At 49.6% G+C, this 14,745-nt stretch overlaps 1 protein-coding gene across 1 annotated transcript in view; it reads right to left on the bottom strand.

Moving 5' to 3' along the window:
* EFCAB6 (EF-hand calcium binding domain 6) overlaps positions 1-14,745 on the bottom strand; it is a 221,107-nt gene that overhangs the window by 14,867 nt on the left and 191,495 nt on the right. The window contains exon 28 of the mRNA XM_032882820.1: positions 1,304-1,531. Within this exon, the coding sequence (XP_032738711.1) occupies positions 1,304-1,531 (228 nt within the window). The remainder of the gene's footprint in view (positions 1-1,303; positions 1,532-14,745) is intronic.

The following is a 14,745-nucleotide window of genomic DNA, read 5'->3' as shown; positions in this document are numbered from 1 at the left end:
CATTTGTTAACAAAAATGATCAAAATGCTTTAAAAAAGTGGGATTTTAGGAAAGTGAAATCTGATGTTCATATTACTCATTATGAATGAATTCTTTCTGTGGGGTGGCGAGTTCAGAGGCCTGAGTGGGGAGGGGGTCCGCTGTATGAATACTCTTAGCCCTTAATCCTGAAACCCTGAGAAAATGAGGCCTCATCGTGGAGTGACCCAACCTGGGAGCCGAGAGTGACCTCTCCACCCAGGAACCCAGGCTGAGCCGAAGCAGAGTCAGAGGAAGGACGGGGGTGGGGCTGCTTCCGGAAGTATTTCGGATTTCAGTTTCCACCTGAGCTATTCTCCAGGACGAGGGTGGCAGCTTGTTTGACCAGTGGAGAGTGCTTGGAGCAGTGCATTGTCTGCTGGGGAGGGAATTCTGCTTCTGTGCTCGGATCTCTGGTGCTCTGTGTCATCCCAGCTGTTTGGCCACTGGACCGTGGCGTGGGAGAATGTGGACACTGAACCCACGACACCATCCATTCACTAGGACTTGCTGAGCACCTGCTCTGTGCTGGGCTCTTTTTTGGCATTTGGGCCCCAGTGAGGAACAAGCCCTGGGCGCTGACACGTAGGGATATTACGGACTGAAGTCAGCAAGCAAGGCAGGCCCTCAGGATGCTGTCCTGCTGGGAGGCGCTCTTGGCTTTGGAAGGTCATCACGGAGGGCAGAAAAGCCAGTGCAACAGGTTGTCAGAGCTAAAAAGAGCACCATTCAGTTTTTGAGGAGGAAACAGCTGAGAATCTCTTCTGTGATGGGCAGGAGGCCTTCAAAGAGGGTGGCCTGTGTCCAGCCTGTGGGGTGGACAGGTCACCAGCATGGCCACAGTGGTACCCCCAGAGCTTCTGGAAACACTGGCAATGGAACCAGGGGGAGGCCGGGGAGAGGGAACGGGGGTTGGCGGGAGGCCCAGAGCAACTCCCAGGCTCTATGCTGCCCCGTTCAGGTGTGGGGAGAGACCGGCTGCGTCTTTGGGTGACACAAGCCCAGCGATTACCCAGGGAAGGAAGAGGGAGCGTGGTCACTGGAGCCCAGTTTAATTTGATTTTAAAAACTTGATTTTATATGTGCCCTGATTGAAAAGGTGCAATTCATGCTTGTTACACAAACAAAAGGCTCCTGTGAGTCTTCAGTGAGACTGAAAACAAAACAATAACAACACTACCACCCAAAACCTTCCAGCATTTTCAAGATAGAGAATAGCCCTAAACTCTGGCCTGATGTGTTCACACACCACCACGTAGGACAATGAACCAAATGCATTTCTTACTTGCTCATCTGTCAGAATCTGGACGTGGCGGGAGCAAATGGCCCTGAATTCATCCCTGGAGGCGGTGTTCGTTTTCATGGTGTCAAAGTTCTCGAACTCCTGAGCAATGGCGCGGTAGTGGGAGCCCACCGCCTTGTGCAGCCGAGCCAGCAGCTCCTGGTTTGCCGTTTCCTTGGGACATGTGGACGGTGGGCCTTTGGGCATTTTCTCAGCCCACTCAGCAGCATTCTGGGCAAAAAAAAAAAAAAAAAAAAAAAAAAATAAGGAAGATTGATCCTTATAATAAATAATAAGTCATCTCGTGGCTCTGGGCCTACCGCTCATGGCAGGTCCCAGGGGAGCCCCGGCTCTGTGAGGAAAAGTGCCACCCAGAGGCGGGTCTCCGAGAGGATCCAACCAGAGGTTCAGACTTGGCTGAAGGGGAAGCCCAGGCTCCCTGGCCTTGGAGAGGGAACCACAAGTCAGGGCCACAAGTCAGGGGAGGTCATGTGGAGGCAGCCCTGGGGAGGTCAGGCCTTTGTTCTCCTGCATCCACTCATTTGCTCTGTCCTTTGGTTCACTTCACAAACACACAGCGAGTGTCCGCTCTGAGTTAAGGGAGTAAACGTGGATCCAGACCGCTCTTATTTCCGGACATCAGTGCGGAGAATTTACACTCCCAGCGGTTAGAATTGGAAAGGCAGTTTCTGAGGGCCCTTACTACGACGTGATGCTGCAGCACCACTGCTGGCTAAGGGTCCCCTTAAGCCCAAAACTTCGAGGCCCACAGGGATTTCAGCAGAATCTGTGGGCTTGGAGGCTGAGCAGGGCAGTGGAGCAGGTATGTTGAGTCCCAGGCATTCCAAAGCTCTCCCGGGCAGTCTGGAGGCCGATTGTCAGGGCCTCGTGGCGCTGTCCATGGTGCCTGGGAGCCTGGAGGTGGGGCGAGCCATGGCCTGGGCTCAGGGGCTGCTTTCTGGAGGGAGGAGGAACAGGCTATGGGGAAACAGGGGGTGGGGAGAGAAGGAGCTTCTTACTGGATGTATAGGCTATGTGCTGGTGAAAGGGCCAGGCAAGGTGAGCAGAGAGGAGCCTGGGGAGGACCGCAGACCACGTTCTACGTGTGCTGATGACCACTATGGTGGGCAGGCGGGACAGCAGGAATAGCAGACGAGGAAGTTACTTAGTGATCACCAGCAGATGCTAAGACCCAACATCATTCTGTGTTCAGCCTGGGGCCAGTCAGGAAGGCAGACTGAGCTTGCGATGAAGCCAGACTTGGGCAACTGGGGCTTAAAGGGCAGCGGTGTCCTGAGCCTTCCGTGAGGGGTCAGGGGTCAGGGGAGTGGACAGGGAAATAGCCTTGACATCCACCTGCTTGCTGCAAGCAGAAAAAGGACCCCCAAACCAGACCTGCATTTGCTGTCTCAGCGGTTCAGCTCCTAAAGTTTGAGGAAGGGGTGAGGCTGTGGGATGGGAGGGGACACTGGGCTCTGTGAGAATGCGTGGGTGACAATGCATGACAGCTGTCTCCCGACGAGGGTGAATTCTGAAATCTGCCGAATTTCCTCCATCAAAACCTGTCGTGACTGTTAGCTGTAACAGCTTTCGTGATGTGTAGCACTGTGCTAAGACCTTCACAAGATTTTCATGTTTAATCCCCCCAACTAGTATTAAAACTGGATTGTGTCGTGAAAAAATGTTCAACATCACTTGTCATCAGGGAACTACAAATCAAAACCACAGTGAGATACCACCTCACACCAGTCACAGTGGCTAAAATTAACAAGTCAGGAAACGACAGGTGTTGGTGAGGATGCAGAGAAAGGGGAACCCTCCTACACTGTTGGTGGGAACACAAGTGGTGCAGCCACTCTGGAAAACAGTATGGAGGTTCCTCAAAAAATTGAAAATAGAGCTACCCTATGACCCAACAATCGCACTACTGGGTATTTACCCCAAAGATACAAATGTAGTGATCCGAAGGGGCACATGCACCCCAATGTTCATGGCAGCAATGTCCACAATAGGCAAACTATAGACGGAGGCAAGATGCCCTTCAGCAGATGAATGGATAAAGATGTGGTCCATATACACAAACGAATATTATTCAGCCGTCAGAAAGGATTGAATATTTACCATTTACACTGGCGTGGATGGAAGTGGAGAGGATTAGGCTGAATGAAATAGTCTCAGAGAAAGACAATTCTCACATGGTTTCACTCATGGGGAACGTAAGAAACAGCACAGAGGATCACAGGGGAAGGGAGGGGAAACTGAATGGGAAGAAATCAGAGCGGGAGACAAAGCATGAGAGATTCTTTTTTTTTTTTTTTTAATTTGAGAGACAGAAACCACAAGTAGGTAGAGAGGCAGGCAGCGGGGGGGAAGCAGACTCCCCGCTAAGCAGAGAGCCCGATGTGGGGCTCGATCCCAGAACCCTGGGATCACGACCCGAGCCGAAGGCAGAGGCTTTAACCCACTGAGCCACCCAGGTGCCCCAGCATGAGAGATTCTTAACTCTGGGAAACAAACTGAAGGTTTGCTGGGGATGGGGTGAGGGGTGGGGGGATGGGGTACCTGGGGGATGGGCAGTAAGGAGGGCACGTGATGTGATGAGCACCGGGCGTTACACACAACTGATAAATTATTGAACACTACATCTGAAACTAATGATGTACTACATGCTGGCTAATTGAATTTAAATGAAAAGAAAACTTGGTCATATCTCATTTTCAGCAATTCCACAGCAATATATGTATTCTGTGTTACTCTCCTTCATGACAGAGCATAATGTTACTTTATGAAGCTGCATCAAACACAGAATGATTCTGAAAATACCCTCAAAAACATGACCCCACACTCGGACCCCAGCCTGTGTCATCTTCAACCACTGAAAGGTAAACAAATGCTTTTAAAGACATCCACTTGGAGCCATTCAAAGCAAGTGAATGCTTTTCTTTTCCCATTCTAGAAAACGAGACTAACCTTACTGGTGGATGTGATACGTTTCCAGACAGTTACAGCTCACTTCCCGTATCTAAGCACAGGGCTGTTTCCCTAAACACTCCATGGGGTGTTGGTATTCAGAGTGCAAAGGAGCCTCCTCCAGAAGGAGAGTTGTGCTCGAAGTCCGACCTGACACTTGGCGCTCATTTGTGCCCTGAGAAGGATGGGCCCCCAGCTGGGAAGAACACAGGTGGACAAGTCTAGCACAGGATGTGGGAGTCCTGGGTCTGAGGCTAGACTCTGCCTCTAACACATCGTGTGGCCCCATGCAAGCCCGTAGCCCCCTTCCCCCTTGGTTTCCTCATCGATCCGAAGGAATAAGGAAAGGCTGACATGAGACGGTTTATGTGAGTGCTCTTTGGAAGTTTAAACACAAAAAACAAATCGGAAATCCTCTCATTCTACCAATAGATGTAGAAGAATTCTCACTAAGTAGATTATGCAACCTGGGTTAATATGGTTTCAACTCCAGAGGACACTGGATCTTTTTTTTTTTTTTTTGAAACTGGATCAAAAGAGACATTACTAAATTTAACTTGTATATTAGAAAGGCCTGAATAGACAGGTAACCATAAAAGAAACTGAAAAAGCTATTAAAGGATCTATCATCTATTATTAAAAAGGTGCCAAACCTAGCTGATTTTAAGGGCAAGCTGTATCTCACTTTTAAGCAATAGTTCTTACATTAGTCAAACAATTCTAGAACACAGAAAAGAATATACAGTGTCCCAACTCATTATATATATTTCCCTAACACCAAAATATGATAAACACTTGAAACAAAAAATATAAACTTACCTAGTTTACAAGCACTAACATGAAGACATTAAAACATTTTTAAAAAGACCATTAGGAATACTTAGCACCATTATTTTTAAATCAAAAATCAACTAGGGTTTATCCCAAGTATAAGAATCCTCCAAGAATTAGCAGACCTTTCAATTCCTTATACGAGGTCACATATCGACAGATGGCAAAAGGCATTTAACAAAATCCAGCAACTAATCCTGTTAGAAATGGTGTAGCCATTTCTGCACCACTCAGAGATAAAATGAAGATCCTGTGTGTAATACTCTCTCCCTAACTGAGAGTATTAGCCAGACATCGTCTTCAAACATAGTAAATGAGTAACATATTAAAGCACTGAAGTCCAAAACAAGACAGGCATGCTCGACTGTCAGTTCTACTATTCATGTTTTTAGAGGCTCTAGCTTTCGAAATAAGACAAGAAGATGAAATAAACCGAATGAATGTTGACAAACGAGATTCACTGTTATTTGTGGATGTGATCGTACAACTAGAAAATCTCCAGACAGTGAGGAAAGGGGCTGGAATAAAGCCAAAAATACAAAACAGCAATACCATTTTTTGGGCAATAATGATAACTCCTTAGAAATTGTATCGTGAAACCAACCCACATTTGTGTTGGTAACAAGCTCTTGAATACTCTGGGATAAATTTCATATGAAAGCACAAGACCTACACAGAGACGGCTGCGTACATTCTACGGAGGGGCTGTCAGAGCAGGTTGGAATACAAAGGGACGTGTACTGTGATCCCAGATAGGAAGATGCCATTTCAAAAGATCTCAAATTATAAATAAAGTTAATAAAATCTTAATAAAAATCTCAGTGGATATTTGGGAGAACCATCGCACATATAGACACTAAAGCTGATATAGAGAATAAATATAGGAGAATTGTCATGAAATTCTTGGGAAAGGCTAGCAATGAAGTTTTTGACCTGCCAGATATTAACACGCTATGAACTTGATACAATCAGAAGAGTGTAGCTTGGTCTAGAAACATGCAAGGAAATCAGTGGCCACCTGCTTAGATTGTTAGTGGATGAGAAATAGGCCTCTAACTGCGGCCAAGCGATGATACCACTAGAGCAGTATGGAACGGTGTGGCTGACTCCAAGACAGCTCTGGCTCAGAGTGACCTTGTAAGCAAGAAAGAACATCCAAGTTTCAGAAAGGAAAATTTTTTCTTCTGTCCTGACCCATCCACTTTAAACCACGGTCCTACTAGGTTTCCACCTTGGCCAAGGGAGACAGTCCTTCCAGTACCTTGGGAAATAAACAAGGTGAGCTCATGGAACTACAATCATTACAGAATTATTTACAAAATTAACAAGATTTTACAAAATTGGCAACAGTATGGATGCCTGATAGTAGGGAAACAGTTAAATAAGATATGAGATTTCTTTTTTTAAGATTTCATTTATGTATTTGAGAGACAGCGTGCAAGTACCAGTTGGGGGAAGGGCAGAGGGAGAGGGAGGAAGAATCGCGAGCAGATGCCATGCTGAGTGCGGAGCCCAATGTGGGACTTGGTCTCATGACCCTGAGATCATGATCTGAGCCAAAATCAAGAGTCAGGCATTTAACAGACTGAGCCACCCATGTGCCCCAAGATTTGATAGTTCTATAGGATGGATTACAGTGTAGTTATTTAGAATCTTTCAAGGAATAATTTAATAATATAATAAAATTTTTGTGATGTACTAAGTGGAAAGGATCCAAAAAATGGTCCAAATGATTGTGCATACACACGTGCATGCACATACACACAAGTATTAATGCTTGTTCTCTGGGTGGAGAGGGAAGGGCAGCAAAGTCAGGAGGATAACTGGAGCTCCCAAGCTGGGAGGGTCAGGGGTCCTGAGGTCCGGGGCTTGGGACAGTCTGATGAGTGATGTTGAGGACAGCCTGGTGGGGAATCCTGCTCAGTGGGACAGCCTGGGCTGTGAGTCGGACCCCTGCTATTATCTGACTCCCAGAGCCCCGAGGGGCAGGGAGCACCTGTGCTGGGCACACGTGACACGCACGCTGCCCTCGCGAGAATGAATGCTCAGTGCACACCCATGAGCACTGTCCGGAGTCTTTCATGAACACTCGTGGGATGTCTGGTATGTGCCAGGCGCTCGTCTTAATACTGGGGAGGCAGAGGTACGAAGTAATCCTTAATAAGGTCTCTACCCGGGGGGAGTCTCTGGGAGGAAGAGAGAGACCAGGGCCAAGCTCACCTGAGAGCAGATTCTAAGCAGGTTGTGTGCTCCTAGAAGGGGGCACCATGCCGTGGACACAGCTGGTCTCCCCGAGGAGAGGACGACTGAACTGGGAGGCCAAGGAAGTGCTGGTGTAAGTCAGCTGAAAACGCAGAGCCCGAGGCCATACTCAAGGCCATGTTCAAGGCCGCTAGCCCGGCAGAGTCAGCTCTTCCCACAGGCCCTGAGCTGCAGCCCGAGGTGCCCCCATCCTCTCCCGGGCCAGGAGGGTGGGAGGCCAGGGGTCACACACACACACGGGCACTTGCCAATGAGAACAGAGTTTACACAATTTCCTGTCCAGACACACAAGAGTGAGGGTAACCGAATCTTCGCACGAAGGGGGTTTTGCTGCCAGTTAGAAATCGTCTTTGGCCTATTGCAAAAGTAATTACTGTGTTTTCACTGCAGAAAACTTAGAAACGACAAAAATGCTACAAAGAATAAACAGAGATCGCCTCTCCCACTGCTCCCTGAGCCACCACGGCCATCACCTCGGTGACCAGGGTGCACTGCTGACCCTGCGGACGGGACCGCCCCCACTTCGCACCATGCCACCCAGAGCACTCCCCCCGTCCCTGGCCTTGCAAGGGCAGAGCCTCCTGGCTCTTCCATCAGGGCACACAGGGGCGGAATCGGTCAGGCGCCCCTGGTTCTGGTTCTCGTCCTGCTTTTGAACAAAGCCGCTCAGCCACCGCCAGCCTCGCTCTGAGTGACTGAAGACACCAGGGAAGAACAGATGGCTCTGGGTCTGCGCTTTTGTGTCCCGGGCACGTCTCACGTGATCGTTATATCTGAATGCGGGAAAATGGTGCTTTTTCTATAACTAGAAGGAATGTTTCTCCTAATCAGAAAGGACACCACGATCTTCCGATGTAAATGTCACTTTCCGCTACTAACTAGGCTTTCCATAAAAGGCACCATCGGGATCGGAATGATAGCGGGGACGTGGAGATGCACAGGGAAGGGATCAGGTGTCGTGCACCCACCTTCGTCCACACCGTTGTCTGGAACAGGAGCCGTGGGGCCTGCACCCTCTCATCTAACACCTGTATACACACTGGGCTGTTCTGGGTACTTAAAACAAACAAAAAGAAGTGGAATCTTATACACCATAGGTCTGACCCGGCTGGAGACTTTCTGTTTTGAGGGAATTTTCTCTCATCTACTCAAGGGCATTCATGGAGCCTGGTTTTACCAAAACAACTGTCCCTCTTGATGTTGCAGGGAAACACGGACCACCGCGGCAAAGAATAAAATTCCTCATCCCCTTTGTGATTTTATGATGTTGGCAAAATATAGAAAAGAAACCATGTCTCAATATGGGAAGTATATAATCATCAAAGAGCCCGTGAGTAACATGGAGTGCTCTTCAGTTTCAAACGTGTCCACAGATCTCATTTAGTAAAAAGCAAGTCCGAGTTTTACAATGTATACCTGTGGTTCTAAGTCCTGCCATTGCGTGGAATCACCCAAGAGGCTGCTCTTCGTGGGTGGGGGTCAGAGGGAGGAGGTCTGGGTGGAGGTCACAGGGAGGTGGCCTAGGTTGGGGGTGGTCAGAGGGAGGCGGCCCGGGTGGGTAGAGGTCAGAGGGAGGAGGTCTGAGTGCAGGTCAGAGAGGTGGCCTGGGTGGGGTGTGGTCAGATGGAGGCAGCTTGGGTGGGGGGCGGTTAGAGGGAAGAGGTCTAGGGTGGGGAGTAGTTAGACAGTGGCGAGCATGGGCCTGTGCAGAACTCATCTGGAGTGTGTGCCTTCCACCCAGCTTCAGGGCTCCTCTCCCTCTTGCAGCCTGAGGTCTTTGATGCTGTCTGTGGCTCTGACTGGGATTTCTCCCAGCGCATGCAGCTTAAGAGCCAGGGAGAGCACTGTAGGCACAGTGCTGGGATCCCTATACCATGTCCCATCCTCCCTGGTCAGGCCAGACCTGCCATCTCTGGGTGTCTCACACCAGCACAAGAAGAAGGGGTCCACCTGCGTGGCTCAGGCTGGACCACAACTGGAGGCAGTGGCCCCATTAATCCAGGTTCACCAAACTAGAGGGAGCGCAGGGGATGGGGGCCACACTGGTCAGGCAGAGGGCATTGGGCCTGGAGGGCGAGGACAGTCTCCCATCAACCGAGGGCTTTGGGGTTAGCCGGAGCCAAATGGAGTTGAGCTCTGCCTTTTTCCTATGACCTTGAGCAAGACATAATACCCGTCTCTGCCTCATTTTCCTCCCAGGGATAAAAACAAAATCATCTCAAAAGATGGGCCTGCGATTTCAACAAAATGATACGTGCATGCTTGGCCCCACACCTGGCACACGTGGGCAGCCATTCTGCTGCTGCTGCTCCTGGGGGCTGTGATTCCAGACATTTCTGCCCGAGTCTGACAGACCTGGGTTTGAGTTCCGGCTCCCGGTTAATACTATTTCTACCGTGCGTCATCACGGAGGCTTTCTGGTTAAGCCACCTGCCAGGGAGGTGGAAGCCAGGTCTGAGATGTGGTCACACACCCCACGAGCCTGGGCAGGAGCCCAGCAACACAGTGGGCACTCCTCAGAGCCCTGGTCTCCTGACCAGCGGCCCCAGGCTCCGATTCAGCACAGCTGAGCCACAGCCCTGCTCCGGCCTCCTGGGGCTGGTGCCTTCAAGCAAGTCGCTTTGTTTCTCTGGGTGTAGGTCCTGCATCTGTAAAGCAGTGATAGCCTCAGCAGTGGAAGAGAACTGCCTCGTAAGAATCGTCCAGAAGGCAGGTATAATCAGGGACCGCACCATCCATTTCAGGAAGGCACTGTACCAACCTGTTTGAGACAAAGTTTCCTGTCTCTGCTGCAGGAAACTCAAATTGAGGTGGTAGGGGAAGCTCCAAGTGAGAAGCTTGCTGACCTAACTCACACCTGACCACACCAAGGGGAGCGAGGGAGGGAGGAGCCCCCGAGGAGAGCGTTACACCAGCCACAAGAGCCAGCTGCAGGCAGGGTGTGCTCTGGAAGGATTCACTGAACCTGGGAGGTTGTTAGCTCACATACTGTCTATCGTACTCTTCTTCCAACAGCTGGAAAAGGGAAGGATTCCAGAAAAGAGGCTTCTAGCATCCTCTTACCAGCCACGATCATGGCTGACTTATGAAATCATTTGCCACTAAGTCATATCCCAAACAACTTTTCTAGATAACGGGAAGAGAGAACACAACAGGGAAGAGGTGGATTGAAGTGTCAAATAATCCAGTAGGGTAGGAAACGGAGGTACGTGTCCTTTGTTTCCTGTGGAACACTGCATTCAAGGCTCGATTGCTTCCATTCTCCCTGTGTCCATATACTTTGCCGTGTGACTCTGGGGTTCCTCAGACTGAAGAAGCTGGGAATATGGCTTTGGATTCAGCCATGTGACTTGCTTTGGGCAAGGGAAGGTTAGCAAGTATAACAGGAACAAAGAATATAAAAAGTTCTTGCATGAGGGGGCAAACCCTCCTGCGTGTGGGTGCGGGGGTGGGGCACTGCCTTGAGAACAGGACCTGGGCACAGCTCTGGTCTGAGCAGGAGGTGAGAACACAGCAGAGATGTCCCAGTCAGGTCCCCTGAGCTGGGCTGCCCTGGATCCGCCACCCTACAGATGCAAAAATGGAATATGTGCTCATTGTCATGGAGGTTTTGGGGTTGTTTGTTACCTGGCGTAACTGACCAATACAGTTCTGAATGTCTAGTTAGCAAGAGAGAAAAAGGGGTGAGCTCAGAGTACAGAGAAAAGAAGGAAACTGTTTGGCGCTGATGGTTTTCTGGCTGTTGGTGTTCACTGACAGTGGGCACTTTGCTTGGGAACTTTGTGACCCTCCTCGTGTCGGTGGCCAGGGTGGCAGTCATGTGGCTGGGAGTGAAAGGCCAGCCAGCATGGTTTGGCGAGTCCATTTCAGCTGTCAGATTAGAAACACATAGGTATATTCATGTAACTATTATGAAGGTTAAAAATAGTTAATCAGAACACATGATTCTTCCACTAAGTTTTGTTCTGAAAACTTGGGGGAAATTATATAGTTTTTCTATCATTTCTTACAGGAGAAAAAAAAATCCTAAAACTTCACACAGAGTAAGAACACAGCAGGTAGCAAAACTCCTAATTAAAAATACTCAATAAAGAACTCCTCCACTTCCTTTTCAAGAACATGATAATTACTTCTAAGAATTGAAAAATTGTTTCATTTGATCAAATATTTTGATTAGCAAAGAAATTAATTGTACTGTATCTCCATTTGTATTTACAGTGAATAAATGAATGTTAAAAATAACAACAGCAGCAAAACTGCCTGTCAAAAAACCAAAAACCAAAAAGGATAGGACATAAAAAAATCCAGACGAAAATAAAGGAGAAGCTCTGTGTACCAGCGCAAGGGTACAGACCCTCACCGCCCGACCGAGAGCCCCCTGCACACCCCCGACAGTGCATTCGTGTCTATTAGGAGGTCCCAAGAGCTGTGCCATCAGGGGATTGGTGCTGATAGCCCAGTGCGCTGTTTGCAGAAGTCGGGGAGTGATGCTAGAATTCCAGGCAGAATCCAGGTTTCCCGGGGGCGTGACCACGGCCTGGACCTGAGGTCTCTCCATGCAAGAATTCTTTCTGGGCAATGCACAAGGGTCCATCCAAAGATCCTCCCCTTGGAAAGGTACAACCAAGATGAGCTCTTAGTCTGCAGGGCTGGGCTTTGAGAGGTCAGGACGCAGCTGCAGTTGGTCCCCAGGCTACTCTCCTGCAACCTGACGATGGAGGTTAAGACGGACTGATGGCAAAGCTATGCTCTTCCCACCTTATCCTGACTCCAGTGCCCTACTCCATGTGAGAGAATCCAAGCCCCTACCGATAATAGGGAGGTGACAACTCATACATGTGATGAGGGCCTACCTACTGGTATCAGGCACTGGCTCAGACCCCGGGAACAGAGCAGGGGATGGCAGACAGATCTCCCGCCCTGGAGGAGCAGAGGCTTTTGGAGACGGCTGAGGAAGCAAGCAGGGAGGAGAGCTGTCCTGGGCCTGCCTCCCAGGGCCCTCCCTCATCTGGCCTCACTCCCACCCAAGCCACGCCAGTCATGCCCACAGGGAGAGGTTTTCCCCTCCTGGGTCCCTGCACACAAGGTCCCCGCGCCCAGGAAACCCCATCTCCCGACACCCAGACTTGGCGTAAGCTCATCAAAAGTGCCTGCACTCCTCTTGGCCCTGTTGATGCAGAACAAATTCTCCTCTTCCTCTGGTCCCAAGCTCACTTCCATCACACAGGTCACGAGGGATCTGTCCGGATGCTTTTGCAAACGCCCAATTCACAAACCCTTCGGTAGCGTGAAATTGCCATAAAATGCAGAGAAATAAAGCAAACATTTGAGCCACCCCTTCAACCCTTTAATGATTCAATAAACTCATGGCTGAAGTCATTTATGAAACTATTAAAATAAATTCTTCCACTCAAATAAATTCCACACCATATAATCACATCATTACTAAACATTAAACATTAAACACATACTCACTGAAGTAAGAGAGGATTAAAAAGAAATAAAGAAAGAACACAAACATTTTGGGTTTGCTCTGTTTGGGACCATGCAAAGCTCTTTCTGCACTGACGCACTTAATTCAAGTAACAGCCCCACGGAGCGGAGTGAGGATGGCTCCCATCAGCCATGTAGGCCTCCGAGAGCCCCGGCCTGCTGGGACTGGACCTCTGTTTGCTCAACCACAAAATATGGATAATGTAGAACCCACACCTTCAAAGGCTGTTAGGAGGTTGGCCGAGTTAATGTACGTAGGGGCTTAGAGCAGCGCCTGCCTCCAGTGTGTGCACCATCAAGGGGGGTGGGGGGAGGGGCTGGGGTGTGTGCGACTTGCTCCTTCGTCTTAATCTCTCAGAATAGACCATCCGAATTCAGGCCTCATTAAAAGGCAAGAGATGGAACATTCTGGATTGCATGCCAGTGGTCACAGACATTTCTGCCGGAGTAGGAGTTACTCCCAGGGAGCTGTATGTCTGTATGGCCTGTCCAGCCCCACCCCCCCACCCCCCGCCCTGGGGTGGGCCCAGAGCCTGGCACACATTCTTATCCACATTTGCTGAACGTTGCAAGTTAAGATTCTTTCAATGGGATGGGGCATCTAAAGCCAGAACATGGAGAGCTCACAGACAAGTTAGACACCTAGGCATAGGACAATAACCAAGATATGAGCACCAACTGTATTTTGGATTTTCTCTGCAAGACTTATTTGGGACAATGACTTATTGGGTTGTCTCCAGGCTTCCTGTTATGGTCATGACCTTGTACAATCAATGGTACAGCTCAACCCGGGTCCTTAATTGATGCCAAAACAGCAATTAAATTAGTCTGTCGTTGACTCTAGAGGGACAAATGGATGGGGCCTGCCTGCACTGGCCGGGCCGCAGTCCATTTATTTGGAACATCTAGGTAGCGTCCCCCTGGGACTGGGAATTAGGAAAGGATGCCAACTCAGATTGGAGAGGACATGCTTGTGGAAGTGCTTTTGAGAACACCAGGCTGAATGACAGACCCAGGCTGGAGCATCGGAGGAGCTGGGACAGGGAGGTGGACCACACCCAGCCCTGCCCCCCAGGAGCACAGGATGTTTGGGTTCGAGAAAAGTCTATTCACTCAAATTCATAGTAACTACTTTGCTAGAAATTCAGAATTGTGATTTCTTCCAAACCTCACTGACTGGACATGATCACTTTATGGTCTGCCCGAAACAGTTGTTTGAAAAGGGGTCCCTCAGATGGAGAAGGAGGGGCAATGTGACACCGCGCCCCGCCCCGGCCCACCAGGTGGAAGCCAGTCTGGCACGGCCCCCTTCACGTTTCTGCCAGGGTCATCAGAAACAAGGCCACGCTCCCTTTGGGGGCCATGCCTGTCCTGCTTTCAGCGGCGTCCTACCTGGCAACTGCTAGGGCAGAAGGCGCCCAGCCCCTGGTCCTTCCCCTGAGGCGCCTCCAGACTCAGCTGCCGCCCAGGATGTGTCAGGGGAGGAACTGTAACAGATGCAGATCTGGGAGTTTTTAACCTTGAAAGAGTGACTCTGCATATGCTAAGTGGTAATCAAGCTTAGCGGGTTGTACACCTAATTCTTCATCTCCTGGGACAATGTTGTTTTTGGTCTGTGGCTTTTATCACTACAGTTGGCTTTAAGTGGGCTGTCTGTATTAGTGCAAATACCAGGTCAGCGCTAGGACTGGTGCAGATGTCAATGTTCAGAAGAAAGAGGCACTTGCTTGGGCCAAGGTACCAGTGCTCTCCACCGGTAGGGGAGCCAGCTCCCCAAACTCAAAGGCCCAGAGACGGGAGGTGGGTGGGTCTGGTCTGCCTGGCTCCCGTGAGGTGCCACTGATATTCAAGGTTATGTGATAACATTCCTCTTCCTTCAGCTGAGGCAC

This window comes from Lontra canadensis, unplaced genomic scaffold (assembly GCF_010015895.1).
Source record: "Lontra canadensis isolate GAN:19392208 unplaced genomic scaffold, GSC_riverotter_1.0 scaffold84, whole genome shotgun sequence".
Classification (NCBI taxonomy): Eukaryota; Metazoa; Chordata; class Mammalia; order Carnivora; family Mustelidae; genus Lontra; species Lontra canadensis.
This window is presented reverse-complemented; position numbering and strand designations above follow the sequence as displayed.